At 38.0% G+C, this 21852-nt stretch overlaps 1 protein-coding gene across 11 annotated transcripts in view; it reads left to right on the forward strand.

The window, feature by feature from the left end:
• RPRD2 (regulation of nuclear pre-mRNA domain containing 2) overlaps positions 1-21852 on the forward strand; it is a gene marked incomplete at both ends in the record, with an annotated part of 89233 nt that overhangs the window by 20547 nt on the left and 46834 nt on the right. For all 11 annotated transcript variants that reach the window (XM_079697008.1, XM_079697011.1, XM_079697013.1 and 8 more), the window contains one exon: positions 16121-16250. In XM_079697008.1, the coding sequence (XP_079553134.1) occupies positions 16121-16250 (130 nt within the window). The remainder of the gene's footprint in view (positions 1-16120; positions 16251-21852) is intronic.

A 21852-nucleotide genomic window follows, 5' to 3' on the forward strand; every position in this document is an offset into this window, starting at 1 on the left:
TTTTTTTCTTATATATGTTAACATTGTTGTGCAACCATCACCAACATCCATCTCCAGAACTTTTTTTCATCTTCCCAAACTGAAACTCTGTGCTCATTAAACAGTAACTACCCATTCCTCCCATCCCATAGCCCCTAGCAACCACCATTCTACTTTCTCTTTCTATGACTTTGACTACTCTAGGTACCTCATATAAGTGGAATCATATAGTATTTGTCTTTTTGTGACTGGCTTATTTTACTTAGCATAACGTCTCTTCAAGGTTCATCCATATTAATGGCATGTGTCAGTTTCTGTCCTTTTTAAGGCTGAATAATATTCCATTATATGTGTGAGATTTATATATATGTATATCACATTTTGTTTACCCAGTGTGTTCTTAAAAGAGAACTAACTATAGACATAGATTTTTTAAAATTACAAACAAATACAACTTCAGCTTTACATTAATAATTTTTAAAGCCTCAAGGAAATGGAGAAAATGTCCATAAAAATATTGGGTTAATATATAGAATATATATATTCTTAATATATAGAACCCTTATTGGCTTAAGAAATAGAAAACCTGAAAAAGGCCTAGAACCCAGCTGGTTTAGCAGCCATACGATCATGTATGTGTGTTTGCTTTTATTAACATGTGTTTTGTGGCTGGGTATTAGTTTGAAATAATTTTTTGTCTTCAAAATTTTAAACAAGGCTGTTTTTCATATCCAAGTGGATGTCTTTGCAAGTCTGCATCAGATCTCATCAAATTAAAAAATAATCTCTATGACTTACATTCAAGGTTGTAACTATTCAGGATTCAATCTGTATTATAGTTATTTGTCTGTGATGAATAATGCTGCTATGGATACTTTTGGGCACATGTGCAAGAGAGGAATCGCCAGATTGAAGGGATGCAACTGCTTGACTTTACAAGTGTGTGTTGTCAATTTGTTTCTCATTTAAAATCCCATTAAAAGTACTTTAAAATGATCAATAAAACTGACAAATCTTTAGCCAGGCAAAGGAAAAAAAAAGAAGATGCTAATTACTAATAGCAGGAATGAAAAAGGAGCAACAGTACAGATCCTGCAGACATTGAACTTCTAGGAGTTTTGTAGTTAGGTTTTACAGTTAGGTCTGTAATGCATTTCGAGTTAATTTTTGCAAATGGTATGAGGTGTGGGTCAAGGTTGTTGTTGTTTTTTTTAATGGATGTCCACCTGTTCCAGTACCATTTGTCGAAAAGACTGTCCTTTCTTTATTTCTTCATTAAATTGACTATGCACCTTTGTCAAAAATCAATTAACCATATGAGTCTATTTCTGAACTCTGTTTTGTCCCATTGATCTGTGTCTGTCCTTTTGCTAATGCCTCACTGCCTTGATTACTATATCTCGTTTTGAAATCAGGTAATGAGGGGCTTCCCTGGTGGCGCAGTGGTTGAGAGTCCGCCTGCCGATGCAGGGGACATGCGTTCATGCCCTGGTCCGGGAAGATCCCACATGCCGCGGAGCGGCTGGGCCTGTGAGCCATGGCCGCTGAGCCTGCGTGTCCGGAGCCTGTGCTCTGCAATGGGAGAGGCCACAATGGTGAGAGGCCCACGTACAGCAAAAGATAAAAATAAAAATAAAAATAAAAAATCAGGTAATGTGAATCCTCCAACAAGATTTTCAAAATTACTTTAGCTATTCTAGGTTTTTGTCTTTCCATTTAAATTTTATTATTATTTTTTAAATTAATTAATTAATTAATTTTTGGCCCTGTTGGGTCTTCGTTGCTGCGTGTGGGCTATCTTTAGTTGCGGCGAGCAGGGGCTGCTCTTGTTGTGGAGCATGGGCTCTAGGCCCGTGGACTTCAGTAGTTATGGCACGCGGGCTCAGTAGTTGTGGCACACAGGCTTAGTTGCTCCATGGCATGCGGAATTTTCCCAGCAGGGCTTGAACCCGTGTTCCCTGCATTGGCAAGTGGATTCTTTTTTTTTTTTTTTTTTTTTTTTTGGCAGGTGGATTCTTAACTATAACCACTGTGCCACCAAGTAAGTCCCCCATTTAAATTTTACTTTTTTTTTTTCTTTTCTTTTCTTTTTTTTTGCGGTACACGGGCCTCTCACTGTTGTGGCCTCTCCCATTGCGGAGTGCAGGCCCAGCAGACATGGCTCACGGGCCCAGCCGCTCTGCGGCATGTGGGATCTTCCCGGACCGGGGCACGAACCCGTGTCCCCTGCATCGGCAGGTGGACTCTCAACCACTGTGCCACCAGGGAAGCCCCCCATTTAAATTTTAGAATCAGTTTGTTTTTTCTAAAAATCATGCTGGGATTTTGATTAGGATTATATTGAATCTGTACATTAATTTGGGAGAGAATTGACATCTTAACAATATTGAGTCTTCCAACCCATAAATATGGTATATCTCTCCACTTATTTAGGTCTTCATTGATTTCTTTCATCAGTGCTTTGTATTTTTTTCTCTGTATACATATCTTATTTTGCTAGATTCTACCTAAGTCTTTCTTGCTGTTATAAATGGTTCTACGTTAAAAAAATTTTTTTTCTATTATGTATTCTGCAACTCTACTAAACTCACTCACTAGTTCTTATACCTATTTTGTAGATTCTTTGTGGTTTTTCTATGTAGACAAATCATGTTTTCTGCAACAGAAGACAGTTGTAATTTCTTCCTTTACAATTTATATGCCTTTATTCCTTTCCCTTGTCTTACTGCACTGGCTAGAACGTCTAGTTGTAGAGAAAGGGTGAAAGTGAACATCCTGCAGCTTTCAGTATTTCACCTTTATGTATGAGAAAGTCTGTGATCTTGGGATAGGCAAAGATTTCTTACGACACCAACAACACAATCCATAAAAAAAAATTTTTTATAAGCTGGACTTCATCAAAATTATGAAATTTTGCTGTTTTAAAGATGCTATTAAGAGATGTTTATAGTGGTTTTATTGATAATTACCAAAACCAAAAAAACCCAAATACCCTTCAACAAACAAACTGTGATGCAAACAAACTTTAGGACATCCTTGAAATGGAATATTACCTTACAGTAAAAATAAATGAAATGTTATGTTTTGTATATTTTACCACAATTTAAAAAAAAATGACTTAAGGGAATCCCTGGCGGTCCAGTAGTTAGGACTCTGCACTTCCAGTTCAGGAGGCACGGGTTCAATCCCTGGTCTGGGAACTAAGATCTTGAATGCTGTACAGCGTGGCCAAAAAAAAAAGACTTAAAGAAATGAAGTACTGGTACACACACATAGATACATGTCAAATGTATTATGCTAAGTGACTCAAAGGCTATGTATTATATACTTTCATTTATATAACTCTATGGAAAGGACAAAACTATATGGTTAGAGAGTGGGGGTAGGGAGAGGGGTTCACTAAAAATGGGCAGGAAGGATTTGGGGGGTAATATAACTGTGGGGGTTACACCGCAAAATTTGTCAAAATTTATATACCTGTACATTAAAAAAGGGTGAATTTTGGTGTGTGTAAATCAAACCTCAATAATAAACCTGATTTTAAAATAAAAAAAAAAAACACCAACACAATAAATAAGATGACTTTCTGTTTCTACACATCTTTGCCAAATCTTGGTACTGTCAGCTCTCTTGAATTTTTTGCCAGGCTTGGGGGGCGGGTAAATGCTGTCTCCTGATCTTAATTTGGATTTTCCTGATTATTAATGAAGTTCTGTTTTGATTGGCTATTCAAGATTCCTATTTTGTGAAATGCCCATTTGTTTCTTTTGCCCACATAAGAAGTTACAAGGAGTTTCTCCCAGTTAGAGGTATGTCTTTGTACTCTCTTTATGATGTCTTTTTGATGAAGAGAGGTTCTTAATTTTAATAATATTAGATTTATATATGTATTGGGGTTAACCCACTTTTTATTATGGTTGGCACACTGTGTTTGGTTTAAGAACTCTTTCCCTACCTTATGGTCATAAAGATGTTCTCCTGTGTTTTCTGCTGAAGCCTTTGGTTAGCCTATTGTATTTGTCCTTATTCCATTCAGAACTGATTTTTGTATATGACATGATAGAGTTCATTTTCATTTTTTTTCCATGTAGAAACACCATTGTCCTATCTACTTTAATGAATAGCATTCTCCTTTTTTCCCAGTGATCTGCAGTGCTACCCCTGTCATAAATGTCAGTTAACACAGATCTGTTTATGGGCTCTCCTTTTGGTTCTAATGGTCAGTTTGGCCATACCTGCGCAAATTCCATAGCCTGTTATATGACGTCATGGTATCTGGGAGGCCACATTCTTCTACCTTGTGTCTTTTTATTCTTAGGCCTTTGCACTTCCATATAAAATGGAGAATCAGCTTCTCAAATTCCTTAATGTATTTTATTAGGATTTTGACTGGAATTCTATTGAATGTGTTGATCAATGTGGAAGAACTGATCTGATATATATGATAGTCTTACCCCTATGGTACTTCACTCTTTGTATTTAAGACTTCATTATCAAGTTATGTGGTTCCTTTTTATTTCTAACGGAAATTGTTATTTGCTAACCGTATCTACTTCAGCAGACAGAATTTTATCAAGAATTTTTCTGTAAATATAGTGAATGATATTTACAGATTTTCTAAGATAAAGCCATCCTTAAGTTCTTGGGATAAATAAAAGACCATCTTTATATACTAATGCTGCTTCTGGCATTTTTGTGATCCACAGATCATGGGTCCATGTAATCTCAAGAAAGAAATTTTTCCAGCACAGTTAACACACAAGTCTAATTATTGATTGTAAAAAGCAAACTAAGCAATGAAGTGTTTAAGCATTCATTTATTTTGGTAGCTCACAGTGAGTCAGGATCAGAGGAGATCTATTGGACTAGTAGTTTCTAGACATGGGCCAATCAATTTAAGAAAATAGAAAAACTAAAGGTGCTGAAATAGGATTGTTCATATTTCCAATTGAGGACATTAAAATCATTACCATCATTTCATAAAGATATTTTAATTACCAGAAAAATAGGAAGAAGATAATAGAGAACCATTCTTTAACTTGGATACATTTTGCTTTAGGAAAAATAAGCTGCTATGTCCTCATTTTTCTCATTTCTCTGCAAACCAATGGAAATTTCATCACAGGCTATGGCCAGAATTTGGGAACTGCTGCACCAGGCCATATTATACTGCTTCTTGGAAATTTTTCTATAGTTATTAGATAGATGGAGAAAAAAGGGCACAGTACCTGACTTTGACAGCTGATTGGCTGACATATTATGAAAGTGTTATGGAAATTAATTCCTCTAAGTTTTTGGTAAATGTATAAGTTTATATCTCTTGGCTTCACATATACTTTCTTGGTGGTGGTGGCAACATTGATGTTGAAATATCATATGACACCCTGGTTATAAAAAGTTGATTGTTTTCTCACAAGTTACTCTTTCCTAAACTTGTGGCATCTCTCTTCCTTCTCTGTTAGAGAAGTATAAGGTGTGGAGAGTAAGGTAGATTATCATGACGTAAACTTAAGTACATAATTACCAAGATAAATTTGTTAAAAGAATTGATATGATATATTCTAAATGCACAGTGGAAATGTTTTGGGAATTAATTTGTTGGGATTAGCCACACTAGTATTTCCCTTCATTAATGTAAAAAATAGTTGTGCTAATACTCATTGAAGATGAAAAGGAATAATCTGCTTTTTTTGGCCTCAAGTTAGACTATGGAAGTAGGCAGTCGGTCAACAAAAACATAATAAATGGCTAGTTTGTATTCAGCACTATGAAAGATGGAAAAGAAGTAAATGATATAATTCTGTTTCAAAGAGTTTACAATCAAGCCAAGGAAAAGCTAATGTGTGAAGTAGTACATGATGTTAAATATAAGAGCAGTGTAAGTTCAGAGTTAAGAAAGATGGAAGTGGTTTCAAGAGCTGTCTTTGAGGACCAGGGTTTTGACTTGGGTTTTGAGATGAGAATTCAAATAATAAAAGGAGAAGAGTAATGTCATTTTAGATGGAAGAAATAGTGTGAACATTTTTTTAAATCCATGAACAGACAGCTTGGCTATTTAATTAACCAACATTTGAATCGTTCCTGAGCAGAGTTTTGGTTATAATCAACTTTTTAAAACATTTCGCTTATTAAATGATATGTACATAGTTACTCCGCATAGTTATTAGGTGTAAGCAATTAAACAACTCATATAAATCTCTATATTTAGTATTACTATAGACAAACCAAGTATTTCTGAGGTCAGCTGAGAAGAAAACCGGTTGAGTTGAAGCCCTCGGACTTCTCCGAACACTAGGGTTCCCAAGTGATTCCGCTTCTGATTTTTTTGCAACCTAGATGTTTCACAAGCCTCCTAGATGTCAGGAGCCAGAATAGAGCAAGGGAGTCCTGGAATTGGAGGAGCTAAGAATAAAATAGCCTTTTCTCTCCCCATTTTCAGAGGCCAGGGTTAAAGAGAAAGAAACTATTGTCATACATATCTTAATTTAGATTAGTTTATTCAAATGACATTTTTCCCTCATACTCACCTGATATATACTAGCTTACAGGGAAGGAAAACTGGGAGAAAACAACTGCTGTTAGTGAAGTATTTGACTTGTTCTCTAGTAGGTACTATAAACAGACATTTAACATATATTATTTATTCCTTGCAAAGTCTTTTGAGCTATTATATTCATTTTAAGGATGGAAATAAAGGCTCAGAGACATATAATTTTAGTGAAGGTCATGACTCAGTTATTGAGGTAAAATTTGAATTGATGTATGTCTGAGTCCAATTTCTGCTTTCTTTCTGCTATACCATCCTCGGAAAGGAATGAGAATTCTGCTATATGTATTTGAGACAGGACTCCCCTTAGCACTAAGGTGGGGCAGATTACATTATTTATTTGATATTCCTCTTTTCACCAGCATTTTCGTGTTAGTGAAATCAGGGTAAACGTGAAAGAGTAAATTTTATGAAAGAGCAATGGTGGGGGGTTGTTGTTTAAGACTGTGATATAGACTTACAGAAGATGGATTTGGTTAACAAGGGACAGGAGTAAAAGGTTCAGTCTCCTTCACATCCTAGATCATTGCTTGGTATTATCTAGGAGACCCCAAAACATTTGGGGATAATTGATGAGAGAGAAACAGATAATTTGGAGCATGGGGGAAGATGAGGCCTGGATGGGGATGATTTTAGAAAGGAGGCTTTGGTTAGTATTCATTTATTCAATAGAAGATATTAATTGTATACCTGATAAATAGTTGATTGGCATTGAGGTACCAAGCCAGTGTGCTGAAAGAACTCATGGTCTGATGAGGAAACATTTATAAATGGATGTTTTAAATTCCAAGTGAAAAAGTACAGTATCTATATACAAGGTGCTTGAGCAGTATTGAGGAAGGACATAAAATGTAGTGGCATAGGGGTGTTTTGTTTTTAATTTTTAATGTTTATTTTGAATAAGTAAATACATGCCCAAGTCAAATTCCAAAAAGTGTACAATGGAAAATGAATTCCTCTGTCATGACTGTCTCTATCTCTCTTGATCCCTTGGTTTCCTTCTGTAGAGGCATCACTGTTAGCAGTTTCTTATATATCTTCCCAGAGGTATTCTCGATAAATATGAAATATATGCTTGTTTGTACTTTTTGTACACATATACTAGCAAAGTAGACCCATTATATCTTATTTTTGCTTTATATCTTGGAGATAGTTCTAAATGAACTATAAAATGAACTGTTAAAAACACAAGTTTTTTAAGTTACATACTTTTCAGCTAGATGGAGGTAACAGAATTTATTTAGCGAAGCCCCTATTAAGAACTTTTAGGATATTTCCAGACTTTTGTTGGAAATAGTGCTGCAAGAATATCCTTGTACACAGGGACAAGCATACTGGTGGGATTAATTCCCAGCAGTCTGGAGAATGCATTGAAACTACAGACAGAGATCAGTTATTAAGAAGTTTGTTGTAGTAATGATGAGAAACTGAAGTAGGGTAGTGGCAAAAGAAATGGGGAGGGAAAAAATGAACTAGAAATTAATGTACTTCATCAATTCTAGGATGTACATCGTCTTCACATTTTAACATGTTTGAAAGCAGTATGTATTTTACAGTTGATGGTTTCATTCAGCTAACTGGAAGTACTTTTTAAATTTCTTGGTGGTATATAAAATGTGCATGTTGTAAACAATCTTATCTTAAATTCAGAAATACGCAGTAATAAGAAGGTAGGATTAACAGGACTTAAATGTAAAAAGTAAGGGGAAGCAAGAGGCAAGGTTGACATATATTTTTTGTTTTCTTCACTTTCAATATGTAAACCATTTTTCTATTTTCTGTATGGTCTTCATATTTGATTAATGATTGTCAACTCTACTACTGGTGGATATTTAGATTCTGATTTTCTTTTGGCTCTTTACAGATCATTGATAACACTGAGTAGTTTTCTGTTTAGAGTTAAGGAATGTTTGGATTTAGTAGATTTCTAGATAATTATATATAACGATATTTAACAAATGTTCCTAGTGGCAAAATATTCAAAGAACTTCTGAGTTGATACTTTACAAATGTTGAGAGACCATTTTGAATTTTTTAGCTTAGATGTGGCTCTTTCAGTGTACATTGAAGTCATTTACTCGGGACTCGGGTTCTAAAATCAGTACCTAAGACAAAAGGTTAATTCTTAAAATTGTGCACTAATTATAGTACCTAATGGTATCTTAGATGGAAGTCTGGTCCCTATCTACTCTGGAGGTACTCAGAAGCCAGCTACCTTATGGGATTATTAACCAAACTGAATAGAAGACTATAGTACTCATTTTCATGAGTAGTTTTTCTTTTCTTTACATTTTCCTTCTCCTTTTTTTCTAATTTATTTATTCAAGAAATAGTTACTGAAAGCCTACTATGTCTTAGGCATGCTCTTAAGTGCTGAGAATTCAACACTAAAGAAAACTAACAAAAATCCTTGTCCTCATCGGGGGAGACAGGCAAAAGATAAACTAAGTAAATTATAGTTTATTGGGGGGGGGGGGGAAGGGGTGATAGGGGTGTTGGTGGTTTGATGTTGCAGTTTTCCTGGTCAGGGAAATACAGAAGGTCACTGAGAAAGTGACATTTGGGCAAAGATTTAAAGGCAGCGAGAGAGTAAACCATGAGATTGTATGGGGAAAGAATGTTCCAAGCAGAGGGAGCAGAGAGCTCAAAGGACCCTGAAGCAAGAGTATGCCAGGTGTGTTGTAGGTCTTGCAGTTGCAAGGTGGCCAGAGTGGCAGGAATGGAATGAATGGTTACCAGGACTGGGGATCAGAGAGATAATGCAAGGTCAGATTGTTTAGGACTTACGGGCCATAGTAAGGACTTTGATCTTTACCCTGAGTGAGGACGAGAGCCATTATTGGAGGGATTTAAAGCAGCAATATAATATGATCAGATTTATATTTTGAAAGGATCTAGACTGAAGTGGGGCAAAGGTAGAAGCAGGGAGACCAGTTAAGAGGCTAATTCAATAATTCAAGCAAAAGATGATATGACTTAAACCAGGAGGCAATGATAAGTAATAGTTGGAGTCTATGTATTTTTAAAAATTTGTTATTTTTAAATAATTTCAAATTTAAAGCTGCAGTATATTACAAATACCTCTTGTGTGCCTTTCACCAGATTCCCCAGTAATTAACGTTTTACCATATTTACTTTAATCTCTTATTGCTCTCTTCATATACACGTATACACACACACACACACACACACACTTTTCTTCAGAGCTATTTGAGAGTATGTTGCAGACATGATGCCCTGTTCAATACTTCAGTGTCCTTAAAAACAGTTCATTTCCTTATATAGTTGTATTAATAAGCTTGGGCTGCCATAACAAAATACCACAAACTGTGTGGCTTTAAGCAGCAGAAATTTATTTTCTCACAGTTCTAGAAGGTGGAAAGGCTAAGATCAAGGTCTGACAGGGTTCAGTTTCTGGTGAAAGTTCTCTTCCTGGCTTGTAGATGGCCACCTTCTTACTGTGTCCTCACGTGGTGGAGGAGGGTTTGGGGGGAGGCAGAGTTCCTCTGATGTCTCTTATAAGGACACTCATGTTGTCTTATCAAGGCCCCACCATTATGTCCTCACGTAACCTTAATTACCTCTTTATAGACCTTATCTCCACATACAGTAACATTGGGGGTTAGGACTTCAACATACAAATTTTGGGGAGACACAGTTCAGTACATTGCAACAGTTGTTACGTAACATCTGTACAACCACCAAAATCAGGAAATGAAAACTGATACAGTACTACCATCGAATCCACAGACCTTAATTGAATTTTGCCAGTTATCCCAATAATGGTCTTTTTTTTTTTTCTTTTTTTTTTTTTTGCGGTACCTGGGCCTCTCACTGTTGTGCCCTCTCTCGTTGCGGAGCACAGGCTCCGGACGCGCAGGCTCAGCGGCCATGGCTCACGGGCCCAGCCACTCCGAGGCATGTGGGATCTTCCCGCACCGGGGCACGAACCCGTGTCCCCTGCATCGGCAGGCGGACTCTCAACCACTGCGCCACCAGGGAAGCCCCAATAATGGTCTTTAAAATCCAGGGTCATTTGTTAGAGTTGATTGTCATGTCTCTTTAGTTTACTTCAGTCTGAAACAGTTCTTTAGTCTTTCCTTATCTTTCATGACCCTGAAATTTTTGAAGACTATAGGCCAGTAACTTGTAAAATAATCCATAAATTTGTGTTTGTCTGTTTTTTTGTTTTTGTTTTTGTTTTTAGATTCAGGTTATGCAGTTTGGGGCAAGAATACCACAGAAGTGATGCTGTGTTCTTAAAGCGTTATATGTATTTGGAGGAACATAATGTCAATCTGCCCCATTAATAGTGACATTAACTTTTATCACTTGAATAAGTGCATGTTTTCTATATATAACTGTGAATTCATACCAAGACTTCCAATTACAGTCCAGAACCACAGGGTTTATTCTAACCTTCTTCTTTCTGCATTTGTAACTTCCTAAATCTGTATATATTTCAAAGGTAGCATTACTGAGATCTGCATTGTGAGTTTGGATATGGAGTGTGAAAGAGGGGAGTCAAGGATGACCCGATTTTTGGCTGAAAAAAGCCACCACAGAAGAAATGCCATTTACTGGGACGGAGAAGACTATAGGAGGAGAGAATTAAGAGGAAGAGATCAGAATATCACACGTTGAGTCTGAGCTGTGTATTAAATATCCCAAGAGAGATGTTGGGTAGGAAGTTGGATATTTGAGTCTGCAGTTCAAAGAACAGGTCCAGGCTGAAATACAAATTAGTTAAAGACAATCAGTTAAACTTTTTGGACAAAAGCGATTATATTTCCTTAATCAATAATGGAAGCAGCAAATATGTATTACAGAAAATTATAATACAGGCAAGCAAAAGTGAAAAAAATAGAGATCAGTACTGTTAAAATTTAACTCCATATTCTTTCTGATCTCTTTCACAGATTTTTTTCCTAACATGAGATCATTCTGTAATTACTGTGTTTTCCCCCCAGTTGATGATTTATTTCCATTTCCATAAATTTTCATCTTATCTGATCCAGACCACATTCACATTTCTTCAGTTGATCCAAAAATGTCATTTACAACTGGCTAGTCCAAACCTATATCCATTTCAGAAACACAAATTAGTTACATCAGATTGCTCTGTACCTTGAGTCTCTTAATCTCTCCAGTAATAGTTTAGGGCAGGAATTTCCTGGTTAGGACTCCAAGCTTTCACTGCCAAGGGCCTGAGTTCAGTCCCTGGTGGGGGAACTAAGAGCCTGCAAGCCACGTGGCACGGCCAAAAAAAAAAGTTTGGGGTGATTTGTTTTGGGAAGTTGAGGTAGAGAGGGGTCAGAATCTGACATGAATTAAATTTAAAATTTTTGACTTTTTCCTATGGGTGAGTAGAAAACACTGATTATTTAGGATGGATTATCATAGAAAAGGAAAGTCTGTGAGAGAGAGAGGGAGAGAGAGAGGTGTGTTTCTGGGAACTGTGAGTAATTCATTAAAGGTGGAATTTTGAATTTGAAGGCAGAAGAGATGAGACTGGAAGAGAAGGTAAGATCCAGAATGTAAATGAAAACTAAGGTGTTTGGGCATTTTCTAGTAAGCAGTTGGAAATCATTGACAGATTTGATCTGAGAAATAGTTGGATACTGTTCACGTATTAGAAGATGAATTTAGCAACAATGTAGAGAATAAATTTGAGAAGACCAAGTCCAAGGCAGGATAACCAGTTAGGAGGCTATTTCAGTAGTAGTCTGGGTCAAAAGTGATGACCCAGCAAAGAGCAATGGTAGGAAGAGAAGGAGAAGAGGGGATAAATTTGAAAAATATTATTGGAGACAAAATTGGCTGGACTTGGAGATTTATCAAAAGGGGGTGAGGGTCAGGTAGGGAAGAAGAGGAGCCAAAAAAGACTGCTGAAATTCTAGCTAAATACAAGAGCAGTAACAGATGGAAGAGGAGGAAGATTATTAATAAAATATTGAAAACCCAAGTTCAAGGTATCTCTGAGACTTTGAAGTAGAGTGTGCATTGACTGGTAAAGGGAAATCCAAGCATGAAATCTATGGTTATGGGAGTCATTGGTACTTAGGTGGTAGTAGTTAAATGTGGATAATTATGCTGATAGCATTCCATTTTCTGTTTGCTAAGCACAGTCCTAAATGCTTTACATACATTGTTTTATTTAATTCTTGTAACAACCCATGAGTTTGTCATTTTGCAAAGGAAAAAAAAGTAATATATAGAAGTTAGGTAATGTATAAGATCCTAAAGCTAATAAGTGATAAAGCCAGGAATAGAACAGACTATCTGATTTTGAACCTGAAATCTTACAACTCTATGCTACGGGTGAATCGAGAAGAGGGCTCAGGAGAGAACCCTGGGGAGCATCAACATTTAAAGGAGGATGGAGACTTCACTGGTGGCGCGGTGGATAAGACTCCACGCTCCCAGTGCAGGGGGCCTGGGTTTGATCCCTGGTCAGGGAACTAGATCCCACACGCGTGCTGCAACTGAGAGTTAGCATGCCACAACTAAGCCCGTGTGCCGCAACTAAGAAACCTGCATGCCACAACTAAGGAGCCTGTGACCTGCAAATAAATAAATATTTTTAAAAAAGAAATAAATAAAGGAGGATGATCACAAGCAGAGCTGCCTACCTATCATGTCCACCTGTGTATATATATGGAGGAAGAGCTAGAGACATCAGAGGAGAACTAAGAGAATGATTATAACAGAAACAAAAAGGGATTACTATAGCACATTATTCTGTGTGCCAAAGCCTGGTGGAAATGATAGTTCTTTGTAGAAATAGCATTTTAAAAAATCTCCTTTTGGGGCTTCCCTAGTGGTGCAGTGGTTAAGAATCCGCCTGCCAATGTAGGGGACACAGGTTCGAGCCCTGGTCCGGGAAGGTGCCGCGGAGCAACTAAGCCTCTGTGCCACTAACTACTGAGCCTGTGCTCTAGAGCCCGCAGGCCACAACTACTGAGCCCATGCTCCTAGAGCCCGCGCTCCCCAACAAGAGAAGCCACTGCAATGAGAAGCCTGCGCACTACAACAAAGAGTAGCCCCCGCTCACTGCAACTAGAGAAAGCCGGCACACAGCAACAAGACCCAACACAGCCAAAAATAAATAAATAAAATAAATATATTAATGAAAAATCTCCTTTGGGTTTAATAAGTTGGAGTTTATTGGTAATATTGGTAATTGCTGTTTGAGTGAAGTGATGGCAACATAAATGAGATAGCATAATTTATATAAGGCTCCTCACATGGTAGATTGCATTTTTTAAAATAAATTTATTTTATTATTTTATTTTATTTTATTTTTTGGCTGCGTTGGGTCTTCATTGCTGCACGTGGGCTTTTCTCTGGTTGCAGCAAGTGGGGGCCACTCCCCGCTGCAGTGCACAGGCCTCTCATCGCAGTGGCCTCTCTTGTTCCGGAGCACGGGCTCCAGGGTGCCGGCTTCAGTAGCCATGGCTCACGGGCTTAGTTGCTCCACGGCATGCGGGACCCCCCTGGACCAGGGCCCGAACCTGCGTCCCCCGCATTGGCAGGCAGACCCCCAACCACTGTGCCACCAGGGAAGCCCGCATATTTTTTAAGTACAAAAAAAGGTAGCTCCTGTAATTATGGAGTTACTAGAAATTAGAGACAGTGAGTATATAACACTCTTTCAGATCCCTGATCTGAAAGATCTTAACTGACTTAGGTAAATTGATCTGGATGGGTTTACGTATGGGTACATTTAAAAAAAATAATAAATTTATATATTTATTTAATTTTGGCTGCGTTGGGTCTTCGTTGCTGTGCATGGGCTTTCTCTAGTTGCGGCGAGTGGGGGCTACTCTTCGTTGCGGTGCGCAGGTCTCTCATTGCGGTGGCTTCTCTTGTTGCGGAGCGTGGGCTCTAGGCACGCAGGCTTCAGTAGTTGTGGCATGCAGGCTCAGTAGTTGTGGCACACAGGCTTAGTTGCTCCATGGCATGTGGGATCTTCCTGGGCCAGGGATCGAACCCATGTCCCCTGCATTGGCAGGCGGATTCTTAACCACTGCGCCACTAGGGAAGTCCCTGGGTACATTTTTTGAGAGAACATAATTCCCATCTAATGATTTCTGCTTCTCTGTGAAATAGCATATTAAGCTTATCTCCTGAGAGTGAGAAAGAATGTGGTAAGAGAGGGCGCTTGACAAGAGTGGTAAAAGTTTGAAATAGCTCTTACAGCAATTGAGAGAGGATGCTGATTAAAGACACATATGGGAGGAGGGCCCACTGAAGGAAGGGACTGAATTTACATTGTTTCATTACTTCTGGTGGTATGATTTTTCTTCAGCAGAACCCCGGGGCAGAAATAAAGGTGCGGTAAAGTCATTCAGTTAGATTGATCCAGATTTAGGATTTTGTTGAATACATGTGATAGAAAGCCTAAATTGTAAGGAGGATAAAAAGCAAATGAAGGTTTTGATATAAGAATGGTTTCGGGCTTCCCTGGTGGCACAGTGGTTGAGAGTCCGCCTGCCGATGCAGGGGATGCGGGTTCGTGCCCCGGTCCGGGAGGATCCCACATGCCGCTGAGCGGCTGGGCCCGTGAGCCATGGCCGCTGAGCCTGTGCATCCGGAGCCCATGCTCCGCAACGGGAGAGGCCACAACAGTGAGAGGCCCGCGTACCGGAAAAAAAAAAAGAATGGTTTCGATAATGGATCAGAAAGACTCTGGAATTGGTAGAGAAAGAATTGAGTACTAGAAGAGACTATATGTGAGTTAGAGAAAATAAAGAACTGAGATCTTGATGAAACTGAAGGACAAATATAATGGAATGGGCGGTTGTGGTCAGAAAGGGTGATTTTAAAATGTAGAAAGAAGTGGTTCTTGGAGGTCGCTGCATTGGAGGTCGAGACTAGAAAACATGATGAATCATCCGTATGGACAGTAAAATTTTTCAGGATAATAATAAAACTTAGGGTGACTTTGCTCAAGGTTCCAGATAGTAAATTGATTGGGCCCTGTCCTGGACCTTAATAAAGGTTGATGTGGGTGGGTTTATGGGCTCAAATTACTTATTTCCCAGGACATTCGCCTAGTGATGAAAGTGGCAGCAGATCCTCTCTTCCAGTAGATGGGAGGACTTAGGTATATCTGGACTGGTTGATGAAAAGAGTCTGTCTGCAATAATAATGTAGAGGAGGTTAAGCAATTTGCTTGCCTAAGGTCACATTCTGATTGGATTCTAAAACCCATTCTCCTTCCACTAACCCTGGTGTTTTTGCAACAAATTGAACTACTTCAACTCAATTTTTTATCTTCCCAAATGTTTGGGAGAACAGTTTTGTTTTATTTGAGCTTCTCCAGAGTTGATGGGTTTTTTAGTGCCAAATACATACAAAGTGAAGTAGAAATTTACTAAAGGAATACCTAGAACAGAAACTTAACGTGAAGCAGTCAAGGTTTTTAGGCATTAGGTTCAGTAACTTGATCCATTAGCTCGTTTGTCTGTTTACTCATCATCCATCCTTGTAGTAGCAGTTACACAGTTTGAGAACACTGTATTTGGAATAAGTTGTACTAAGTATAAATTGACTCATTTGGTCTTATTTATTGTCTTTTGTCATCTCCAGCTGCCTATCCCCACCGTTTGAATCTCTTTTACCTTGCCAATGATGTCATACAGAACTGTAAAAGGAAAAACGCAATCATATTCCGTGAATCGTTTGCTGATGTACTTCCTGAAGCAGCTGCTCTAGTGAAGTAAGTAAATTCTTACTCCTCTTTGGGATCTAAGCTTAGAAAATTTAGAATTTTAGTTTCCCGTTAGTAAGAACTGTAATAGTTGCACATGCTTGAAGATCCAAGGATATTTTGTCCAAATTGTTCATTGTAACTTTCCTGGTAATACACTTTTCTTTTAAAGACTCTTTCTTCCCTTTTTGAAACCTTGTCTGTTATTTATGCTCTGCCTCTTTTCTCCTAACTTGACCAAGAGAGTGTATCTCCTGGTCATACTCTCTGGCTGTACTTCTTTCTAACTGCTTTTTCTGTTTTTGTGTTTTTTACACATTTCCATTTTTCTTTCAGAGTCTTTCTGAAATCTTGCCCCCTTCATGAAATCAGTGTAATTAGGGAGAAATGAAAATATTTATTCTTAATTCTGTATTGATTTACTCCATTAGCAAAGTTGTATCCAGCATTTCCCAAAGTGCTGGAACACTTATATTTGATCTTATTTTTGCCCTGTATTAATAGTGTTTTCCTTGTGTTTCATCCATATTTGTAAGCTCTTTGCTTGGTGTGAGAAACACACACATCTACACACAATTGGAGGATAAACAATTATATGGAAAAATCAAAATAGCTAAATATTTCCTCAAAGTATGTGCTTATCGGGCTTCCCTGGTGGCCCAGTGGTTGAGAGCCCACCTGCCGATGCAGGGGACACGGGTTCGTGCCCCGGTCCGGGAGGATCCCACGTGCCGCAGAGCTGCTGGGCCCGTGAGCCATGGCCGCTGAGCCTGCGCATCCAGAGCCTGTGCTCCGTCCGCAACGGGAGAGGCCACAACAGTGAGAGGCCCGCGTACGGGGAAAAAAAAAAAAATTATGTACTTATTAGCATAATATATGTTTGAATATATGACTATCGTATTTTATTGATCCATTTGTTAGTATTAACTCAGTTAGAATGGAATGATCCTTGTTCCTTCCTTTGGATTGTAAACTTAAGATGTCTACTTTGGTATTACAAAAGATTAAAATGTGGTCTTATTTTTATATACTAAGTAATAAAGATTTATACACGTCAGAAGTAGATAAAATAATAACAGTAATATCACCTACATTTATTGAGCAGTCATAATTGACCAGATATTATTATTATTATACAGAGTACTTTGTGTACTTCAGGTTGTTTAAACCTGAGAACAACATTTAAAGTGGCTACTACTATTACCCCCATTTTAAGGAGGAGGAAACTGGCTTAGAGACATTAAGTAGCTTGCCTAAGCGCTCACAGCTACCGGGTTGGGGAGTGGGGCTGGTATTTGGCAGAATTCCTACCCAAGCCTGTCTAGACCCCGAAGCTTATGTTCTTTGCCACCTAACCACTAGTCTGTGCTGCTTCTTTACATATATAAATCCAATATAATTTTGAGTAAGAAAAGCAGTGTGCTACATGATCTCCACTACTTAGCGTTTCTGCTGTAAATATCATTATAGTCTTAAAAACTTAACCTAATGTATCCTATACTTAGATTTCATGACCTAGTTCATGGATTAATATAGGGTTGTCACCTTTTATTTTACCATGTAAAGATATTTTAAAAAACAACTACTTTGTATTACTATTTCACAGAAAAACATAGGAATGGCATAATCTCAGAATAAAGTACAGTCCTTTAAAATTTTAAGCTCTGAAAATGTTTTTAACTCAATGAAGGATATCTTCAGAAACCTATGATAAAATCAGACTTAATGGTGAAACAATAAAAGCATTTCAGGAGTGATGCCTTCTATCATCATTACTGTTCACCATTATGTTGAAATTCCATTCATTTCTAAATAAATAAATAATAGTGAGAAGGCATTTAGAAGAGATAGAATTATCATTATTTGCAGATAATAGGATTACCTACATCAGGGGTGGGCAACCTTTTTCTATAAAAGACCAGATAGTATTTTAGGCTTTGCCAGCCATAGGATCTCTGTTGCCACTACTCAACTCTGCCATTCTAGCATAAAAGCAGCCATAAGCAAATGGGTGTGGCTGTGTTCCTAAAACTTTATTTACAAAACAGGCAGCTGGCCAGATTTGGCCTGAGGTTTGAAGTCTGCTGACCCCTGGCCTACATAGAATCAACTAATAAGAGAGTTCAGTTAAATAGCCAGATTCAAGTTCAACGTAGAAAAGCAGTAGATTTCCTATATATGCTAGCAGTAACCAATTAAAAATGTAATTAGAGGGCTTCCCTGGTGGCGCAGTGGTTGAGAGTCCGCCTGCCGATGCAGGGGGACACGGGTTCGTGCCCCGGTCCAGGAAGATCCCACGTGCCGCGGAGCGGCTGGGCTGGCGTCCGGAGCCTGTGCTCCGCAACGGGAGAGGCCACAACAGTGAGAGGCCCGCATACCGCAAAAAAAAAAAAAAAAAAATGTAATTAGAAAAAAAAGATCCCTTTTGCAACAAAAAATACTGCCTCCCCCGCACAAATAAAGGAAACCCCACCCAAAAATAAATATAATAAGAAGTATGTAAGGCTTTTATAGAGAAAATTTTATAAGAAGACCTGGATAAATGAAGAGATAGATACATACTTGTTTTTTTGTTGTTGTTTGTTTTTTTTTTTTTTTTGTGGTACATGGGCCTCTAACTGTTGTGGCCTCTCCCGTTGCGGAGCACAGGCTCCGGACGCACAGGCTCAGCGGCCATGGCTCACGGGCCCAGCTGCTCCGCGGTACGTGGGATCCTCCCGGTCCGGGGCACAAACCCATGTCCCCTGCATTGGCAGGTGGACTCTCAACCACTGTGCCAGCAGGGAAGCCCGATACATACTTTTGAAGGGAAAGATTTGGTATTGTTAAAAATATGATTCTCTCCCAATATATAATCTATAAATTCATTGTGTAATCCCAGTCAGAATCTCAGTAGGGTTTGATGTGGAAGGATATATGTTCAAGATAATTGTTTATAAGAACATCAGAGTCAGAGTTCCCCTGTCAATTATCTGTATATATTTTAAAACAATAATAGAATCAGGAGTAGAAGACTATATCAGTGAAACAGAATATATTCTCACTTATAAAGAAATTAATTATAAAGTATATGATAAATGAGAGTGTATTAGGATATGAGCTTTAGTATTCCATAAACAACCCCATCTCATCCCCCTTTTAAATTTCTGTTCACGGTTATACTTTAGACTCATTTCTACCCTTTTGTGAATTCATTTCTCTTAATTTAAGGCTATCGTTTAAATTCCTTTAATTGAGGAGGGGCAAATGTTTAGAAGTTCCAGGCAGTTAACCCAGGTGAGTGAAGTGGGTGGACTGTAAGGAAAAACCCATCTAAAAGGGGCAACAGCTACTCAACCCTAGCCTATGGCCATAAAGAAATATGAGTTCACTGTTGACCTATGCTTTCAGACCTTCCAAAGACTTTCTCATTTTTTAAGCTAGGTCAAAATCTAGATTCTTATATGAAGCCTCCCAATTTTTAAATGTGTGAAGCTAAATCACATTCTAAAAAATTGCTAGCCAAACAACACATCTGATGACTAAATTTTGGAGTTACAAATAAATTTTAGTAAGTGGGTGAATTTGCAAATACAGAATCTGCAATTAATGAGAATCAACTGTATCTAGAAATAAATCTTAACAAAAGATGTATAAGATCTCTATTGAAAAAATTATAAAACATAATTGAGAAACAGTATAGAAAACCTAAAGAAATAATTTGTGGATAGGGAAGACTCAATATTTAATGTCATTTCTTCCCAAATTGATTTATAAATCCAAAGCAGTCTTAATTAGGCTCTCAGTAGTGTTTTTCCCCCCTATTTTATTAATTGATTTTGAATTTTGTATGGAAGTGCAGAGAGCTCCTTCTTCCCCTTCCTCCACAAAGAGAAAGCCTAGAAACTCTTGAAGAACAATAGGGTGGGAAGACTGGCTCTACCAGATTTCAAGACTGATTATAAAGCTACGATAAATAAAGCAGTGTGATATTTGCCCAGAGATAGCCAAAGAAACCGGTAGAACATAATACAAAGTCTAGAAACAGACCAGTGTATATACTTGGTCTCTGTATGAAACTATTAGGTAGTAGAAAAAGAATAACTTTTTCATAAATATTGCTGGGACAAATTGGCTATATAGAAAAAATTAGATCCCACTCACATCATACACAAAAATCAATTGCATATTAAATACTTAAACATGAAAGAACTACAGATCTTTTGAAGACAATATAGGAGAATATTTCATGACCTTACCTCATAAGATTAATAAGTACAGCTACATTAAAATGAAGACCCTTCCATTTAATTGAAAAACACTATAAAGAGTGAGAAGACAAAGGGCTCCCCTGGTGATGCAGTGGTTAAGAATCCACCTGCCAATGTAGGGGACACGGGGTCAAGCCCTGGTTCGGGAAGATCCCACGTGCCGTGGAGCAGTTAAGCCAATGTACCACAACTACTGAAGCCCGGGCGCCTAGAGCCCATGCTCCGCAACAAGAGAAGCCACTGCAATGAGAAGCCCACGCACTGCATCAAAGAGTAGCCCCCACTCGCCACAACTAGAGAAAGCCCGCACGCAGCAACGAAGACCCAGGGCAGCCAAAAATACTTTAAAAAAAATTAAAAAAAGAGTGAAAAGACAAGCCACAGAGTGGGAGAAAATATTTTTATGCAGTCAACAAAAGGTTCATATCCAGAATATATAAAGAATTATAAAATAATGAGAAAGACAAAAAATTTGAAGATTTTAGTTTTACCTGGCACTTGTAGAAATCAAACCAGAAATTATTTAAATATTTATTAATAACTTTTAAAACAATAAACGTTAATAACCAACACTTAAAATTTTAGTGAGAAGAGTGGTGGTGTTTTGCATTCTTGCCAGATCTCTTTAATGTCTGGCTTAATATCAGATAGCTATATTTTCTTACTTGCTTTTTGCATTCAGTCTGTTCTGATATCATGTCATATAGCCCTAGAACTGCTGAGACATCTCATTACATATCATATAAGTTAAGTCCCAATCAGGAGAGAGAAATCACATATCAGTAATTTAAACGGAAAATTTTACATGAAGAATCGTTAAGTGGGTAAAAGGTAGCTAACTACTAGAAAGAATAAACTAACTCTAAGGTGTCATGGAATAGTATCTGCTGAAAGCAGCTACTACCTCTGAACCTGAGGGAAAAGTAAATAAGGACTCACCCCAAGCTAAGATTCAGACCTGAGGAAAGAGTGGATTGCTGTAAGAACATGCTACCTGTCACTAGTGGTTAAGAAACAGGCTAGAGAGCACTCACCACTGAACTACAAAAGCTATGCTAAAATGCACCCAGAATGCCTCTAAGCTGATCCACTTGAAAATAGAACACCAAAAGAAGAATCCGTACTGCCTCTTCTAGCCTCTCAGTGTCACTCTAGGGCTCTCTGTTGTCAGAGTCCAACACTGAACCAAGGAGAAATAGAGTTTGCAGAGTCTGGCTCCGGTACCACAAGGGAAGGGCATGTTAGAGCTGAGAGGCAGTAAATTAATAACCAGCACACATATGTACCAGATAAGGCATAAATCTTAAAGTCCACCAGTATGAACATTAGCAAGATTGTGGCACAGTGGAAGCTCTTATATA

The sequence above is a fragment of the Hyperoodon ampullatus genome (assembly GCF_949752795.1).
Source record: "Hyperoodon ampullatus genome assembly, chromosome: 2".
Taxonomy (NCBI): Eukaryota; Metazoa; Chordata; class Mammalia; order Artiodactyla; family Ziphiidae; genus Hyperoodon; species Hyperoodon ampullatus.